Source organism: Chelonia mydas, chromosome 15 (assembly GCF_015237465.2).
Source record: "Chelonia mydas isolate rCheMyd1 chromosome 15, rCheMyd1.pri.v2, whole genome shotgun sequence".
In the NCBI taxonomy this organism is placed as follows: domain Eukaryota; kingdom Metazoa; phylum Chordata; order Testudines; family Cheloniidae; genus Chelonia; species Chelonia mydas.
In genome coordinates, this window is record NC_057856.1 from 29,334,582 (window position 1) to 29,353,630 (window position 19,049).

Consider the following 19,049-nt stretch of genomic DNA (forward strand, 5'->3'; position numbering starts at 1 on the left):
TTAGCTTTCCTATGAAGCATCAGCATCACATCTGGAGGACAGCAGACTTTCAATGACTTAACAGAACAGTGTTCGTTATGGGCAAATATGTTCCTATGTTAACTGGGATATGAATCAAATCCCAGAAGCATCAAGGGACAGAGGTATCAAAAGTCTCTATTAGGACAATTAAAGGACTAAACCAATGTAATTACTTTGCCAGCCAACCTTTAAATAAGGGTTTAAGTGTATGGGGAGTTAGAAATGGAGCACAGAAATACTGAAGTCTTTAAAATTTTTGTTACAGAAAAGTTCCACATGTTCTATTTTTGTCAGTTTTCACATGGTATGCTTGAGGTTGCCCTTCAGGAGAAGTCATTCTGTTTGTCTACGCTCTGTTCTTCCTTGTAGACATATATTGGTACCCTTCTAGTATCTGTGAATCCCTACAAAGAGTTGGATTTCTACTCCGTTAAACAGATGGAGATCTATCAAGGGGTCAACTTTTTTGAACTGCCACCACATATGTAAGTAGCACTAAATTCCCCTGCTTTCAGTTCACATAAACACTTTGACTTTCATATGGTCAGGTCTAGCACTGTTGTGTTTTTTATATTACAAACACTTTTTCAAAAGTAATTGGTGGGAGTGGGGGAACTTTTCTTAATAGCAATCTTAGCAGGTAACTTGCTACTCTTTGCTGGGTTATTTATCAAATAACTTCAATTAGACAATATAATAGAATCATAGGACTGGATGGGACCTTGAGAGGCCATCTAGTCCAGTCCCCTGCCTCATGGCAGGACTAAATATTATCTAGTCTAGTATATGTCTGCAAGGTTGGCATTTGGATGTCAGAACTTGGAAGGAGGGTAATGTCAACTTAATATTAACACAGCTTTGAAAATTCAAATGTTTTGTGAATGTTAATTACTCTTCACAACTTTCCTGTGAGGGCATGTAAGTATTTATCTCCATTGTACAGAGGGTGAAATTGAGAGGCCAATTTGTCAAAATCCACAGGGAAGAATCTGTGTCAGACAGGGCTAGAATTAAGGAATTTTTCTAGCAAGTCAGAGCTCAGTGGATACCTTCCTCACTTACCTGATGATGGGATGTCAGACCATCATGGCAGAGCCCTGATGTGCCCTGACATAATTCCAGTACTGAGTATATCCTCTCGTTAGTTTGTCTGAAACATTCCCTTTCATAGTCTCTGCCCTTCCTCCTGGCTCCATGGGCTCCATCTATTCTCAGTGCTCATAACTCTGCCTCCAGCTGGTTCTGGGAGCAGGAGTGGGTTGAGGTAAAATTTCAAAGCTGGATGTAGATTTTTGCATTTTCTTCCCAAATAGTGTGGGGGGTGGGGAGGAAGTGGTTGCACTAATTGTTACCTTTTTAAAATATCTTCATGGGCAGAAGTTGGCACTGACCAGCAGGCTGCTTTGAAAATGAAAATGAAAATTTGAGGTTGGTTGGTCTCTGCCTTTGGGTCACAGACCTGCAGTGTGCTAACCTAGGTCCACAGCAGTGTGCATAGCCCAAATGGGTTCTGTTGATAAAGCTCTTTTCCTCTGTCATGTGCCTACCTCTCAATTTGAATTAATGTTTCTACTTTGAAGTTGTGAATCAGCAAATTTTCTGCTGGGAACATTGCTTGCTTGTCCAGTTCAAGGTCTGTAAATTTTAGCTGTCTCCAGTGTTAAGGATCCTATGGAACATTTACTCCTGTCAGAGCTTTCTGCCATCATTTTGTATGGATGTTTCATATCGAGTAATTCTTAAAGCTTATTTGATTTTTTTTGGGGGGGTGACTCTTATTCAGATATGCCATAGCTGACAATGCCTACCGGATAATGTGTGCTGAATACAATAACCACTTCATCCTCATCTCTGGGGAGAGTGGAGCTGGGAAAACAGAAGCCTCCAAGAAGATCTTGCAGTACTTTGCAGTGACCTGCCCAACTACGGAACAGCTGCAAATAGTCCGTGATCGCCTGCTGCTCTCCAATCCAGTGCTGGAGGTAAAACAAAATAAAATAAAAAACCCTAAAGGTGTACCATGCAGAGACTGGCTGGAGTCTGCAAGATTTCTCTGTATATAGAACTGAAATGTTTTGAATGCATGGAAGGAAGAAGAGATCTAATCAGCAGAATGGCATCCAGTTTGCAGGGATACTTGATCTCCAGTTGCATTATAATAAAAGTAATTTCAGCCCCTTTGCAAGAATGCCCTGTCTGACTTGGAAAATGTGAAGGAATTGATGTAGGCCAATTTGCTGTTCAGGGATTAAATTTCTTTTTCCACTTGTAATTTTCAGCTTACAATATTTCTTCATCTATAATCAAAACACCTAGTCTCTCTCCCTCAGTATAAATGCTGTGCGCAGAGGGGATTTTTCTCAGTAGTGCTCCATAAGGAAAGGAGAAAATATTTTTGAGACCATTTAATAAATGCTGAACCATATCAATGAATGAACAAGCCTCTCCAAGCATCTGTCACCTATCCCTCTAGTTGCCTAATGTGCAGGAAGGTAACGGTGGATACTGCTATTCTGGACAGGTTTTAGAGCTCTCCCCAAAATAAGATGAGCTGAGAGCTGGATATAGACTCCTGGTGGGCACACACATTCAGTGAATTTTAGATGACAAGTACTCATATTGTCAAATTTTAGGAACGCTTGTCTAAATATTCATGACCAAACTGGCTCACATTTAGTTACTGCCATTGATACTTAACCCTACATGAAGAACGAACTGAAGAGAATCAGAGAACTGAAAGTACTGAACGTATGTTGAGTGTAAACTATTGGTGTGTCTGGGCAGATGGATTCTGCTCTTATGGAATGCAATGTGTCAGCAGAGGGTGGGGAAGGAGGGAAGCAAGTATGTCAAGTCTCCGGTAAACACAAACCTAATTTTTCAGAGTTTCATGGGATTTAGCTGCCTATTGATTTACCAAGCATGAAAAGAGAGAGGAAAAGTGCATAGGATATCTAAAGCTGTACATGCTGATGTTTCTCCCTCAGTTCCTCATGACCCCAGTTCTAGATGCAGAGCTCTCAGCAGCAAGAGGAGTGACTTGGTTTCACTTGTTTCTCTGCAGGCTTTTGGAAATGCAAAAACTCTGCGTAATGACAACTCAAGTAGGTTTGGAAAATACATGGATATCCAATTTGATTTTAAGGTAAAAACAAATGTGTTGGACCATTCTCAAGACAAGCATAGCTATGTAGCTGCATGGCACCAGCATGGAATACTTAGTCAGTAAACCTTCTACTGCCCCGCAAAATTATTTACCTTGCGGACTACCTTCTGACCTAACTTTTACTGCTCTTGTGTTTTTTTGACTGAGGTGTCTGAAGTCTTGTATCTTGGAAGTTTTCAGCTTTATTGGCAACACAGCCAACTGCTCAGTGGAGAAGGTAATATTTCACTACAGAGCAGGAGTTAGTTGAAAAGACAGTCACTCCTCAGACAGTATGTGTCAACTTGTAAGTGATATTTTAATAGAGAAACTAATGAAGCGTAAGAAGAGCAGATAAGTAGCGTGACAGGCTTCTGGTGTCATCAGTATGTGTGTTGTTAAGAATACACAGTAACAACACTTCTGCTGGCTTCCTGTCACTTGGACTGTTGGATGTTGAAGGCTTAGCAGTCTAAGCTCACCTGGCTGGTTTTTTTGTTTTTTGTTTTTCCCCTCTAGGGAGCTCCAGTAGGAGGGCACATCCTCAGTTACCTGATTGAGAAATCCCGAGTTGTTCATCAAAACAATGGGGAACGGAATTTCCATATCTTCTACCAGTTGCTGGAGGGTGGGGAAGATGACCTGCTTCGCTGGCTAGGACTGGAACGCAACCCACAGAAGTACATGTATCTTATACAGGTTGGGATAATTAGGCCCCCAGCATGGAACCACCTGTGATGAATTTGGCAGCATAGATCTGCAGTACCTTGTTATGTACTATGCTCACCTATGACTTGATGGGTTTTCTTCACTGTTCATGTACTCCAGTATGGTAGAAGTCATGACTATAGCTAATGACTTCCTAAGTGATTATAATACTGTAGAACAGCTGTCAGTAGTATGATTTTTTTCTACCCTTGTTTCACCTTTTGATACTGATTCGCCCTGGGTCCAGAGCTGCAGCAATATTAGAAGTAAAGGAAGTTGAGGCACTAACTTCTGCACTATTAATGGATAAAGCACGTTAGAATGAGACAACACTATGGCTTGCCCAAATTCTGCCCTGAGGTTGTGAAATAAGTAGAAGCTGCATGAGAGACTAAAACTTGGCCCTGAATTAGTTTCTGCTCTCTAGTTATGAATTCTACCTGTCCTTGCTTCTCCATTAATTTAGAGAGGGATTTCACAATGAAGCAAACTGAAATGAGAAATTGTATTCCATAAGGAATTTAACAATACAATCACTTTGTATTCTTCAGTCCTCTTAGTGAGGCTATTTGTGCGTGGGTAACCACTTATTCCACCTTAGAGCTTTTGCCTAGTCCACGGCTGTGAAGTTCTTAATCTGTCTGTGATAGACTGTGATAAACATTAAACTGTTGCCTGGCAAATGAGTGCTATATCCTAGAAGCATTGTGACTGAATGGCAGATGTTACTAAGCAGAACAGCTGGCTGGTGTTTAAAAACACCCCTTTGATTCAGTGGAAAGCATGGCCTAAACTGTTAACTAGTAAAATGAAAAGGAGTACTTGTGGCACCTTAGAGACTAACCAATTTATTTGAGCATGAGCTTGCATCTGATGAAGTGAGCTGTAGCTCACGAAAGCTCATGCTCAAATAAATTGGTTAGTCTCTAAGGTGCCACAAGTACTCCTTTTCTTTTTGCAAATACAGACTAACACGGCTGTTACTCTGAAACTAGTAAAATGACTACCTGCAAGTTACACTCTGTGTAAAGGTCTCTCTTTAAGGCTTTCTTTATTAATTTGGTGTAAAATAAGTAAGCTTGACTTAAGCAGCTGTTATATATGAGATGAAGGAAAGCATTCCCTACACTTGTTCATAAAATGCAGAATCATCTGCGCAAACTGCTGTTTTATGACTCCTATTTCCTTTAGTTTTTGATGGAGTATAATATGCAGATAATTTGCCCTTCAATTTTACCCAAACTCAACACACACCGTGCTCTTAAGTAACGGTTACAGAAAGGACTGACGAGTAGAGCCATGGGCTGTATGGGCAGGGGTGGAATAACCTGTGTGTATACCTGTAAACAAGGTGGTAAAGAACTGATAACTGGGAATCAAAAATGCCAAGCCAAGGTGAGATTGGCTAGTGGTACACAGATCACCTGATCAATAGAACTGTAGTGATGGATGCAAAGTTTTCATGCCTCTTTCTTCTCCTCAATAGGGTCAATGTGCCAAAGTGTCTTCCATTAATGACAAGAGTGACTGGAAAACAGTCAACAAAGCCTTCTCTGTCATTGACTTCACTGAAACAGATATTGAGGTATAAAGGCAAGAGAAGCGATGTGTATTTATGAAAGGGGGTAACTGCTGATTCCAACCTGAACCAGGATGGATATCTGGGGAATTTCCAAATAAGGGCTGTACAACTCTCTTTAAGGAAGTGGTGGAACACTTAAGACTAGATGCAGTGCTGAAGTACATGTTGTGGGGAACAGTCTTGCACTGACTAAGACATGGACAAGATCACCTAAGAGCAGGAATTGTCTGAATACCTTATGGCCTTCTGATATTCCATAATGGATAGGAAAATGGGATGTAATAACCAATGCCTGTACCCACCAGGGGAAAGTGCTTTACAAACAGTATTACTGGGCCAGTAGCAAACTTTCTGATCCCCTCCCCACCCTGTGGTTTCTGGTGTCCGCAGTGTGTTGCTAAAGGAAGTCTATAGTGCTACCTCTGGTGAAAAATGTCACATGTATATGGGTAGAGATTGGCCCCAGAACTTCATGTCCCCTATAAAAACTAGGAGCTGTTGTTATTCTTCATATCATTAAACATTTTCTTGATAGATTTTTCCTTTTTTTAAGACCAGAAGGATTAATTTGATGTCCTGCATAACATGGGACATAGGATTAGGCGTTTGGGGGATATGGTTGTGGCTTTATTGAACGACCAGTTCTCTTTCAGATGCATGGTACAAATTAAAACATGCTCCCTTCTCTCCCTCTCTGCAGTTCCTAACTGTTGATTTTTGATATTACTTAAGTAAGTTGGGTCCAGAGTTCATTGGAGTATCATCTATGCCTCTCTGAAATGGCTCTATAACTCCATTTTGCAAGTGCAGGGATTGCTTTTGGCTTAACCGCATCATGTAGCAAAGTGCCCTTTTTCTGCTGCCTGTGTTGTGAACTTCTCAGCAGCAAGGGAAGAAGGTCTATAAAAGTGATGGTCCCAGCACCAAGATGGCCTGAGATGCAGGCCCTATGATATGCATGCATGCCTGGTGACCTTGTCTTTGCCTCTCCCATGGACTTCGGTGATTCCCACCATCCATCTATTTCTTAGGTTGAGCAGCTGGCTTAATTTTGAAGTGTCAGATGTTTATATCCCAGGGAGTCAGACTGGAAGGAGGCGGCCAGGTTGGAGTGTCCTTCTGTACCAGGTCTAGAGAAATAGCTGATGATCTCTCACTGTCTCCCTCAGCAGTAGTTGATTTTCAGATCAACAGATTGCACTACCACTGAGCCAAACTAGAGCATACTCTCATTAAGAATAATGACCATGTAACCAGTGGTGTGCTGGAGCCGGTTCGCACAAACCGGTTGTTAAATTTTGAAGCAGTTTTAGAACCGGTTGTTAACCCACTTCCCTGCAGGGGGCACTGAGGCTTTGATGGGCTCCAGCTGGGAAATGATGTAATTCCTCCTCTGGCCGTCGGGGGCGCTGCACTGCGGGAGCCATGTGGGCTGCCGCCTGGCCCTGGGCATGAGCCTTGTTGCTGCGGCTGCTCCCCTGGCCCTGGGGCTCCCGCTGCTGCCTGGTGGGTCCCTGGCTGCTCTGCTGGGCCTGGGCTGCGTCCTGCTGCTTGGGCTGCTCCCTGTGAGCACTCACCCCCCTGCCCACAGCCAGCCCCTGCCCTGTATTTAGCCAACCCCTGCTGCATGCACCCCCTGCCCTGCCTGCAGCCAGCCCTGGACCCCATGCCCGCAGCCAGCCCCTGACGCATGCACCCCCTTGTCCTGTCTTCAGCCAGCCCCTGCTGCATGCACCCCCCCAGCCAGCCCTGCCCCACACCCCTGTCTGCGGCTGGCCCCACGTCCACTGATGCCCTGCAGTTCCCAGGGCAGTAACCCTGCACACCTGCTTCAATGAGGAGGGCAGGGAGCAGCTGGGACCTACACATGTGCACACCCTAGGCTGACCAGACAGCAAGTGTGAAAAATCAGGACGGGGTGGAGGGTCATAGGACCCTATATAAGAAAAAGACCCCCAAATTGGGACATCTGGTCACCATAGCACACCCCCAGGGCGTGGCGGGGCCCCACACCTGTGAAACGGAGCTCATTTCTAGTTCAGGCCCATCTTTTTGAAAAAACTTTAGGCAAGGTTAACATACACCCGTATTTTCCCGGACAGGTCAGGCCTTTTGGTTCTTAAATCGCCATCTGGGAGGAATTTTTAAATTTAATTCCTCCTGGGAAAATACGGACGTATAGTTACCCTGTTAGTACAAAAAATACATACTGGGGCACATCCCTTACGTCAGAACTTTTTATAGGGAACCGATTGTTAAGATTTTGGCAGCTCATCACTGCATGTAACCATATGAACTTGGCTTTTAACAGTCTTTTTGTCACTTTGGCCTCAGCATCTCTTTGGGGTCATTGCCAGTGTCCTGCACCTGGGGAATATTCAGTATGAAGAAGATAGTAACGGTCATGCCATCATCACCAACAGCAGCCAGATCAAATGGATCTCAAAGGTATCATCTCTGGGGAGACAGGAATCTTCCATACAGATTTGGAAGCAGGGGCCCAAGGCACTAGGTCTGAGGGGTTGCTTCTCTTCCTTGCTATGTTTTTTGATTTGTGGATGGTAGCACATACTGTCCTAGGAAGCTTCCAAATTCTCTAGACGGATGGCCTCTGCTCTGAGGGGCTCACATTGGCTATGTGCGTCAAGTCCAGCTTGAACAGTCCCTGCGCTAATCAGGGTATCCTAGAAATGTAGGAGTGGAAGGGACCTTGAGAAGTCAAATAGTCAAGCCCCCTGCACTGAGGCAGGACCAAAGAATCTAGCCCATCCCTTCCAGAGGTTTGTCCAAACTGTTTTCAAAAACCTCCAGTGATGGGGACTCCACAACCTACCTCAGGAGCCTATTCCAGAGCTTAATTACCCTTAAAGTTAGAAAGCTTTTCCTAATATCAAACATAAATTTCCCTTGCTGCAGATTAAGCCCATTAGTTCTTGTCCTGCCTTCAGTGGACTTGATCAATTATTCTCCACTGTCCTCTTTATAGCACCCCTATGAGCTTTGCACTGAGCTGCCAAATGCAGAATCCTAAAGTTTAAATGTTTTAAACAACTCTTGCTGTCAGCATAAAGATGGAAAAGTAGAAATCTGTAATGTATAATATGCAACCAGGCCCCTTAGCATTTTAATTCAACTTTAGCCATTGCGGGTATTTATATTATATTACGCTTCTTGTGTAACTGATCCATGCTTTTCATTGTGGGTGTGGTGTATTAAGTCATTACTAGAATATCCTCTGTCTCATTGTTTTTAATAGTGTTTTTGTCCCCAGTTGGCATAAAGACACACACTGTCACTTCCCAGACCTGCATAAGTGACTTTGCATGCTTGCAGGGTGGCTGCTGACAGATGTGCACAGTTGTTGCTGCGGGGGCACGCAGTGTTTTGGTTTGTGGCTCCTTTAATCCAATGCACAAAAGGGTCAGATTTCATGTTCAGACTGGAGTGGCAGCAGCATCCATTTGGAATTTCCTGTCGTCAATAAAAATCAACTGCTTAACATTGTTTTAAATACAACAAAAGAGATCAGAGTGACTTAATCTGCCAATACTGCCACCCTCTAACAACCAGAAATGGGTTGTGTGGGCTACTCCCTAACAGAGAAGCAGCAGTTCAGTACTCCACAAGGGAGCAAACCCCTACGAAGTGCCTGGGCAGTCTGCCAATACACTATGGGAGAGCATTCTTGACCGACCTCTAATCATGACAATCATGTTAAACCAGTGCAAGTAACTACAGCATTTTCCTTAAAATCCCAATGTGACCAGAGATACCATTGCTGTCTCAGTTGTCCAGTTCCTTTTCCTTTAAACCTTAATATGATGGATTTCACTCCTTATCTGTGGGTGCAGAGAAATACAGATGTTTGTCCTGTTATGTTCTGGGTTTTCAAGAGTAATGAACAGTAAAAGGAAGCAGCCTGGACATTTCACTCCAAATTGACTGTGTGCATGAAATTACCCTTTGTACTCTAACTGTGGCTCTTTTCTTTGGCAGTTATTGGGCGTCCACTTATCCATTCTACAGGAAGCTCTTACTCACAAAAAGATAGAAGCCAGATCAGAAGAGGTATAAATTAAGCCAGTGTCAGATTCCTCATAGTCTATTAGAAGTCAACAGTCTAGTGGTAAAACCCTGGGATAAGGAGCCAGGGTACCCTATGTTTTGTTCTTGACACACTCAGATTCTTTCAGCAAACTTGGTGATGTTTCCTTAATTTGACTCTTTTCCCATCTGTAAAATTGTGATAAGAATAGTTACCTTCCTTCGTAAATTTCTGAGATATTAAGTTGAGACATGGTGTGAGGCTGCCTTCCTGCTGAGTGACATAACAAGTGATTGAAAAAAGCCAGAAGCGAGGAAGGTTTACACACAGCCACATGTCTGAGCCACATTACCTTCCTTTGTGTAGTCTGCAAAGTGCTTCTTGAGAAATTCTGCTTCATATGCAGATGCAAGCATTTGTATAAAATGTCCGCTTATAACATTTAATGTTGATTGAAAGCCATCAGAATTGCTGATGGCTTTTCCCCTTGAAATTTGGCAGAGTCCCAAAATGCAGCCTCCTAATCAATCCTGATAGTGTATGCCCATTTCCCCCTTATATCTGGTGTACAACATTTAGCTTGTATATAGATGGATGTTTGCCCCCAAATTAGGGGGTAAAATGGGGCTCAATCCTTACTTTTATTCATCTACTTCACTGTCGGTGACGCCTCTCCTGTAGCCTGTATGTTAATGCTGGGAGATTTGTAGCTATTGTCTTGTACCTTCTGACCAAAAAGACGATATATGGAATATCTCACTTTATTTCAAAACCATGATCCAAAACCTCTTCGACTTCAGATCCATCTCATCATTGTGAGACTGGACCAGTCTGAACTCTGTTACAGGTTAGGATGTGTGCAGCTGAATGGGAGATGTGTAGAAGTAGGACCCAGTGTGCGGTCTCATAGTTGGCCCGAGAGCAGTAGTCACACCAGCCTGAGGTGCTAGCTGTAGTTGGCTTCAGTTTTGATCTGAAGGCTTGCTCATGCTTCAGTGTGAAATGGAGGCTGTCGCATGGTAGCTTGCTCTCTAATTCAGAAGCATGAAATGAGTTAAAAATTACTGACTTTGAGTTATCTTAGTTACTCTATTTGAGTATTTTTACCTGCTTTTTTTTTCCCCCAGGTCCTAAGTCCCCTGAACGTAGACTTGGCATTCTGCGCTCGGGATGCAGCAGCTAAGGCGATTTATGGACGGACTTTTACTTGGCTAGTCAACAAAATTAATGGATCTTTAGCCAACAAGGTTGGTTCCCATTCTAGCTAATACTGTGTTCTACAGACAAGTACTGTCTCATTCAGTGAGTGGACAGTGCTTCCAGAATGAGACAGTAATGTGGTGGTTTCCACCAGACTTCTCAAGTCTGCTAGTTGAGTTCAGGGATCCAAACCACTGTGAGCTGGAGATTCATGTTCTGCTTGTTTGTTTGTGTGGTGTTTTTTTTTTTTAATTGAATACTAAAGATACATTGTCAAGTAGTTTGGCCAGTGCATGACCTGCTTTGAAATTGCCCATCCTGATTGTAAGTAAACACAGATCTATACATGATCACTTTATAGCTGATAGGAAGAAAAGAAATCGCTGCCTCTGTAGGACCCACCCAAACTATGGTATTTGCTTCTCCTGTTGGACATGTGGCAGCAAACTAACATGCTATTTGCTGGTCTGTAGTGCTGGTGCAAAACGAGGGGAGTTTGGCATATAACGGAGCTCTATAGAAGATCAGAAAAATTGTTTTCCAAATGGTGACGAAACTTGTATGGAAAGTAGCCTTGATATCTGTGCTTAGGAGAGAGAAGTGACTAGTTGAAGGAGGTCTTTGCTTTTGGTTTGGTAAGCCACCAGGCAGCCATGCATGGAGCAGTTTTCATTATCCTGGATATGTAGTTTTGTAGAAAATGGGGGTTGGCTAGATTCCCCCATTAATGATTTAATTGTTGGATTCCTCTCTGCATCTACAGTAGCTGTGCACTAAAATGTGTTGTACTATCAGCTAAGAAACCCAGGTCTGAGAGTTAACATTAGGCTTTGAGTTGGGGAGACTACAAATGTTCACACAGTTAGGAACAGCCGGGAGTCCCCAGCATGGAATCCTGTGTCCTACCCACATATAGAAGACAGTGGTTGCCTGGAACAAATATATGTGATGGCCATCCTCCCAGTGCCTACAGGAGGGTGAAGCCATTAGAAGATAAAGAGGATTTATTCCACATTCTCTCCTACCCCTGTGCCCAACCTCCACAAAGAATATTTAGACCTGTATTAGCTTGCTCACCAAAATATCTGGTCAGTTCAGCAGCAGAATTGCCTGCTAGTGGGACCCAGGCTGTAATGACGCTGTCCCTGTATTGAGTCTCCCTGAACTCCCTGGTCAGTGGCAGAGTGGGAACAAATGAGAGATTAAAATCTAGGTGAAGGGGAATCACATGAATGATACAGAGCACTTGGACCAGTTACAGAAATCCTCTTTTCCTCATGGAGCATTTAATGGTATGTTTGGCAGGACCTCACCAGGAAAACGGTGATTGGGCTGCTTGACATCTACGGGTTTGAAGTGTTTGATACAAACAGGTAAGTGCCACTGAAGCTGGGTCAAACTGTGCGCGCGCTAATGTGGGTCTGCTTCCAAAGCAATGCATGGCCATTAGGGCTCAGGCTTCGGCTTACCCCACAAAGGCAAGGAAGCTGAGTCCCAGCTCCCTTCATCAGCTCCGAGTTGTCCCTAAGCTCTGACGCATGTTGCCGTATGTAGGCGTAACTGGCTAAGTGAAGTACAGCGAAAGCCTCAACTCGTCTCTTTGCTCTAGTTGGCTGATTGTGTTAAAAGTCCAGAATCCTATGGAAGAACGTGTGCATGTAGTATTGCAGTGGGCCGCCATCTTGTGTGGGGCAGCTTTCAAAGCCTCGAGAGAGAGAAGGATGTGACAACTACCTTCTTCTAGCCAAACAAAACTCCTTGCCCTAGAACGCTTATTCTGTCTTCATAGGTTCAATTATACAGCTGTTGGGAAGGATGGATGACAATGTGGCAGTTTAGTTCAGAAACACTCAGCAGTTAGTCTGCTGTTTTTGAGCTTGCTGAGTCAGCAAAAGTGGGCTGGGAGTCTCTCAAAAACAGCCCTTCTGGGAAGAATGTTGGTACTTCCTTCTGGAATTGCAGCCCAGATGGCAGTGTGCATCTGTGTTTGGGGAGGGTAGAGGGTGGAGTTCACTTAACTTTATCAAAGCTCTCTAATTTGGTTTGAGTTCCAAGCAGAAGTTTTAGGGGTGGTGGGTGGGGAGGGAGGAGTGGAGTATTTTATCCAGACTGGTTCTCCAGTTCTTATTAAACATCTACCCTGGTAGGTAGCCACTCATGAAATGGGATATGGGCTGTTTCTATTAAAATATCATCCTAGTGGGAAAACAAAACTTCAGCTGCCTCGGCTATTTCATGGGCTCGTCTTCTGTCATGGGGAGAAGGGTTAAAATAGGAATTCTCTTTACACTTGTTTCCCTACAAACCAAGACAACAGATAGAAAGCTTTCCTTTAATACATATTGCTATTCTTGCTTATTTTATTTTTCAAAAGTTTTGAACAGTTCTGCATCAATTACTGCAACGAAAAGCTCCAGCAGCTGTTAATCGAAATGACTCTGAAGGCAGAGCAGGAGGAATATGAGATGGAAGGCATAGAGGTAACTCTCACTGCTTTTCCCTATCTTGTTCTCTTGGGAACATCACTGCACTGCAAACTTACTCTTATTCACAAAGGCATTAATAGTGTTTTTCAAAACTTCCCGTTATAGTTGAAATACCATCGTTGATGTTTGAGATGGAACAGGCATAGTGGTTCCACCTATCCAGTTCTCTTCAGTTAATACAGGATTATCATCTACAGTATATTTTCAGGTTGTCACTCTTTTTTTAAAGAATGCTTCCCTTTGGTGACTGTCCTCTCTGTAGCTCTCAACCTCTTCTGTCCTGGGGGCCCTCTCTCATCTAGTCAGGCCCTCCTCCCATTTGGCAACATGGGATGTGTGGGATAGTCATGACTCTCGAATCCCTGTTTAACCCCCAGCTACCAGTTGAGAACCCCTGTGCTATGTAATAGAACTCACAGGAAGCTCTTGCTATACTTGGCCTAGCTTCCCCCTTCCCTTCTTTGATCCCATTACTCCTAGTTGTACCCTGTCTATCACGTTCAGTCATTCTGGTTGAGTTAATTTGTATGCTTTGAAGGAGAATGTGGCAGAACTAGGACTCTTGGCCAGAAACAGACTCTGCAATGAAATGCCTTTGTAGAAATAAAGAAGATCCTTGTAATACAAGAATGGCCATGCAGAGTCAGACCATTGGTCCATCTTGTCTGATGTACTGTCTTCCAACTGTGTCGGGCACCAGATGCTTCAAAGGGAATGAACAGAACAATTATCAAGTGATCCGTTCCCTGTCATCCAGTCCCCGCTTCTGGCAGTCAGGTTTAGGGACACGTGGGGCATGGGTTGCATCCCTGACCATGTTGGCTAACAGCCATTGAAGGACCTATCCTCTCAACTTTTTTTGGAGCCCAGTTGTACTTTTGGCCTTCACAACATCCCCTGGCAACAAGTTCCACAGGTTAACAGTGCATTGGATAAAGACATACTAATAACAAAAGAAGCAGCTGCATATGTTACAACAGAAGAGACTGAAGGATTGCAGTATAGTAATGTAATGAGTAAGATAACTCTGCCCATGCTGCTTAAAGGGGGAATATATTGAGGAGTGGCTTGGTCAAGAACGTCTCCAATAAAACCTTAAATCCTAACATGGAATTACTTCAGGTTGGAGTAGGTAAAGTTCTCTGAATTCTTGAAAATCACTTTTCCCTTTCTAATACCAGTGGGAGCCAATTCCATATTTCAACAACAAGATCATCTGTGACTTGGTTGAAGAGAAACACAAAGGAATAATCTCCATACTGGTAAGGACAAAATTTGTGCCTTATTGTGCAGTGATTACATACTATTATTACTCTCTCAATATGGTAAGAACTCTACAGTACCCAGGATGTAAATATATGGATGCTCAAGTTCTGTTGTCAGGCCTTTGCTATTAAAAGGGTTGGGTAGAATACTAAGTTATAGAGTCTGAAGACCCCACAGAACACCAAAGTAAAGTTGGAGGAACTTGTACCTTTTCTGAGCTGTGCTCTGCGATTTTCTCCTTGTTCCTCTCCCGTTTACTTATCTCTATCCTCAAAAGCCCCAAATTGCAGCGGTCACCGTCCTGCATTGGAAGCAGCAGGGGCTGCTCAAATGAAGCTCTTTCTAGCCTGTCTACATCCATAAGGGCACTGGCTGCAAGAGGACTCCTAGAGTGCAGAGCAGCCTTCCCCTCCTCTCTGGAGAAAAATGGGGTGGGGGCCCTACAAGAAAATCAAATTGCTTTGAACTTGGTATTACAATTACTATATGGCAATCTGTTCTTAAATGCAAAAAACAAGAGAGGCAAGATTTATAGTATCATAGAATATCAGGGTTGGAAGGGACCTCAGGAGGTCATCTAGTCCAACCTCCTGCTCAAAGCAGGACCAATCCCCAATTAAATCATCCCCACAGATTCTTTCTGTAAATGCATGTAATTCAACAGTGATGCATTGTGCTTTGACACCCCCATGGCTTGCTGACTTGTAGACAGAGGAGTGGAGAGTTTATCACATGGATACAGAAGCCAAGTGATTAATGCACTGTAACCCGGAGCAGAGCTTAATGCTAGTATTCCTATCCTAATTAAGTACATGTGCAAGCAGAACTCTTCTATAAATAATTGTGGGGGGGGCGCGGGGGGGGGGGGAGTTCTCAGGTAGAAAAGATGACAATCCTGTAGGTTTGGAGGCTTTTGGACTCTTAGAAGCTGTTATCAAAGTTGACCAAGAATCTCTAGCCTTTATCTATGTATTCCTGGGTCTCAGTGCCTAGTGATATCCCCTTCTTCCACCCTGCCACCTTCATGTGAAACTGACTAGAAGCACTATGAAACAGACAAGGAGAGAGGCATACACTTGCAGAGAATGTAAAATTTTCTGTATAACTCTAGTCTTGTAAAACTGAGTTATGAATTTTACAAGGAAGTATATAGGTGTTCTGTATGAAACTGAATAGTTTTTTTTAAACTGAAAACCTTAATTATAGTTTCTCATGGTAATGTTGTAGTTAAGTTACAAGTAATTACCATGACATGTTATCTTGTAACCAGACTGTACTAAGTTAAACAGTCATGAGATGTGTTTGTTTTGAAAAAAGTTACTTGGCATTTATTTAACAGCTGCACTCTTCTTTGAACAAGAGTGTGTCCACTGCCTAGATTTTAGTGGCATTCAAAGTTAAATGTACACTAATGTGGTACATTTAATTTAAATCATGATAGAGAAATACATTTTAATACATCCCACCTCCCTTGATTTACCTTGCTGAAACAAGGCATCTTGTTTCAATGTTTCTCTGTACTTTGATATTAAAGATGATTTTGTGTTAAAGCACAGGACTGGGAATCAGTACTGAGTGCAGAACCCAGATGTCATGTTTCGGACATCCTATGACTTTGGGCAAGTTGCTTATGGCCTGATGCTATGAGGGGCTGAGAATCTGCCGCTTTCATTGAAAGTAATGGGACTGGGTTCATAAACCTTCTGAAAACTAGGCCAGTTTCTCAATGCATCAGCACTTAGCATCCATCACTGTAGTTACCCATTAGAAAACCCTAAAATCAGTAGGTAAGCACAAATCCCAGATGTACAAATGACCACTCTCTAAATAGTGTGGGGGTCTCTGAGGGAATTTATACACTTAATACAGATTACAGAAAATGATTTTGGCAAATCTTGGGTCAGTAAATCGTGTTTAAATCTGCCATCAACAGGGACTGAGGTCAGATTAAGATGCTGAAATGTGTTTTTTTGTTTTTGTTTTTGTTTTTGTTTTTTTTAAGGATGAAGAATGTTTACGGCCTGGTGAAGCAACTGATTTAAGTTTCCTGGAAAAGTTGGAAGAGAAAGTAGGAGATCATGCCCACTTCCTGACGTATGCACTTCGGCTCTGTAACCTACAGTAGAGGAAACTTTCCCTAGGGTTTCCAGTGTTCTGTTCTGAGGATGAATGGTCCTGTTTTATACCAAAGAAAAATTCCCAGTCTAGCAGGCTGCCTGCAATCTACCGCTATGACAAACAACGTTGTTAGAATATAATCTGTGGTGTGTGTGTATGTATATATGGGGGGGGGGGGAATTCCTGTCTTCCCTGTATCAGTAGCTTGCCAATACTTGAGCCCAGTTTATCCATCCTTCTGTGTATTTTATATCCAAATCTGGGACCAATCCTGTGAGGTGACAAATGGCTTCAACTTGTGTTGAAGTCAGTGAGAGTTGAAGGTTCTTGGCAGAACTGAGCCCTGGAGATGAGCCCAGCCTGCAAAGCTTGGATTTGGAGCCAGATACAAACGTCTCCAAAGAGCCCATCTGGATTCTTCCTGAGAAGTATCCCTTTAGTAAATATTTCTATTGCAGCAGTGCCTAGTGCCAGGGCTCTGCTGTGGTAAGTGCTGTAAAAATGCAGGTGAAGACCGGGTCCCTACCTGGGTGTCCATAAGAGAAGGCTAACTAAAAACCAATGACCAGTTTCAGAGTAGCAGCCGTGTTAGTCTGTATCCGCAAAAAGAAAAAGGAGTACTTGTGGCACCTTAGAGACTAACCAATTTATTTGAGCATAAGCTTTCATGAGTTACAGCTCGCTCCATCGGATGCATCCAATGAAGTGAGCTGTAGCTCACGAAAGCTTATGCTCAAATAAATTGGTTAGTCTCAAGGTGCCACAAGTACTCCTTTTTCTTTTTTAAAAAACCAATGAGTAGCCAGCAGTTCACAGAATCAAGCTTCTGAAATGTTACTTCTAGCTGTGTGACACTCAGGACAATTCCTTGTGGAGAGTCAGTAACTGATCTGCCCGCTACCTATCTGTTCCTTAATATCCTACTCTGACAAAGATCTGCAAAGATAATTGCTAGAACTACTCCATGTTTTTAAAAAAGGCAATGCATGTTGGAGGGCAACATCAGTGTGAACGCGATTCCGTCACAAATGGAATCTTGCCATTATTAAATATTTATTACAGTAGCTCCCAGAAATACTAAACGTTCACTGAAACTTCGAAACAGTGGTGTCCTCTTTGCATTAGGTATTTGCTATTCATGAAACACCATTGACTGTGTTTTTTGCCTATTTAGCGTAAAATTTTGGGGTGTCTTTTTTTCAAACTGAAATAAGGCAGAAGCCAGCTGCCATCCTTATCCTGGCCACATAGACAAAGCTAATAAAAATGTCTAAACATTTAAATGCCTTCTGCAAGGTGTAAAGTGTATCCTGAATAAATGGCCTTTCCTAACTAGCATATTGCAGGCCACATAAGGTTATAGGAACTACCATGACAGTACATGAACCATTTCTGTTGAAATAGGCTCTTTGTTATTAGATGGGTTCTGACCAATTTGCAAAATCTTTCAGAAAACTTCTCTAAGAAATGTCTATATGGGCCCCAACCTTGCAATCAGATTCATGCTAATAAGAGCCTAACTTGATGTCAGTTTCTGTTTTTGCAGTGAACTGTTCTTAGTCTGGTTGATTCCACCATTCCCATGAACTGAAGAAACTATTTGGCTTCTTGCTTTACTCTCTGGTTTCTTTCTGTAGCCGCAAGCTTGCAGATCAAAAGACACGAAAATCAATTGACTGGGTGGATTTCCGTCTCCTTCACTATGCAGGGGAGGTCACTTACTGCGTAGTAGGTGAGTGTGGACTAGACAAGCCTGCATTCTTGAAGGACATTTTCATGGTTCTCACTGTGACATGTGCTTTAACTTAGGCGAGTGGTGGCAAATCCTCCCCCTCCCCCACCTGATTTGAAAACTATTCTGAAATATACTTGCCCTTAAAGGGCACTCTGCATTTCATTTTTCATCTTATTTTGACTATCTCAAATCCCCAAGTCTAAATTTTTGATAGAAAAATTCAGTTTGAAGATTTAATTCATGCAACTCGCTTCCTAAAAATATGGGAAAATGTATATAGATGAGGTTGAAACTGATATGCAGGGCCGTCCCTACGGAGGTGTGGGGCCTGGGACAAATCCGCCTGTATGGGCCCCCTTTAACACTTTTTTTATACAGGTGAAATCTGGTTACAGTGAACTTCAAGGGCGGCTGCAGGTTAAATATTGATAGTGCCCAGCTGTATAATTATAATGTAGTTATATTGTAGTGTATATATAATTTTTAAAAAAAATTCACCGTGAGGCAGCCCTGCCCCAGAACTGAGCGGTGCTGGGGGCCAGGCTCTAAGCCACTCTGCACCCCGCACAGGGAGCTCATGGGCCAGGGCCCGGAAAGCCGGACCAGCCCCCTTCCCCAGACAGAAATAACCAGCCGCAAAGGGGCCTCTCAGAGGCTCGTGGAGCTGGGACCTTCCCATGACCCTGCTGCCGACGGGCTGGGCCAGGGACCCCAGGAGGGCAGCACTGACCCCTGCTAGATGG

The 19,049-nt window shown here is 43.1% G+C and overlaps 1 protein-coding gene across 5 annotated transcripts in view; it reads left to right on the top strand.

Annotated features, from left to right (window-relative positions):
* MYO1H (myosin IH) overlaps nucleotides 1–19,049 on the top strand; it is a 53,804-nt gene that overhangs the window by 16,610 nt on the left and 18,145 nt on the right. For 3 of the 5 annotated variants that reach the window (XM_043529460.1, XM_043529461.1, XM_007058335.4), the window contains exons 3-15: nucleotides 391–506; nucleotides 1,805–2,003; nucleotides 3,086–3,166; nucleotides 3,686–3,865; nucleotides 5,361–5,459; nucleotides 7,791–7,904; nucleotides 9,453–9,524; nucleotides 10,629–10,748; nucleotides 12,007–12,074; nucleotides 13,076–13,181; nucleotides 14,369–14,449; nucleotides 16,456–16,547; nucleotides 18,209–18,303. In XM_043529460.1, the coding sequence (XP_043385395.1) occupies nucleotides 391–506; nucleotides 1,805–2,003; nucleotides 3,086–3,166; nucleotides 3,686–3,865; nucleotides 5,361–5,459; nucleotides 7,791–7,904; nucleotides 9,453–9,524; nucleotides 10,629–10,748; nucleotides 12,007–12,074; nucleotides 13,076–13,181; nucleotides 14,369–14,449; nucleotides 16,456–16,547; nucleotides 18,209–18,303 (1,423 nt within the window). The remainder of the gene's footprint in view (nucleotides 1–390; nucleotides 507–1,804; nucleotides 2,004–3,085; nucleotides 3,167–3,685; nucleotides 3,866–5,360; nucleotides 5,460–7,790; nucleotides 7,905–9,452; nucleotides 9,525–10,628; nucleotides 10,749–12,006; nucleotides 12,075–13,075; nucleotides 13,182–14,368; nucleotides 14,450–16,455; nucleotides 16,548–18,208; nucleotides 18,304–19,049) is intronic. The other 2 variants (XM_043529462.1, XM_043529463.1) reach the window with 1 other exon arrangement.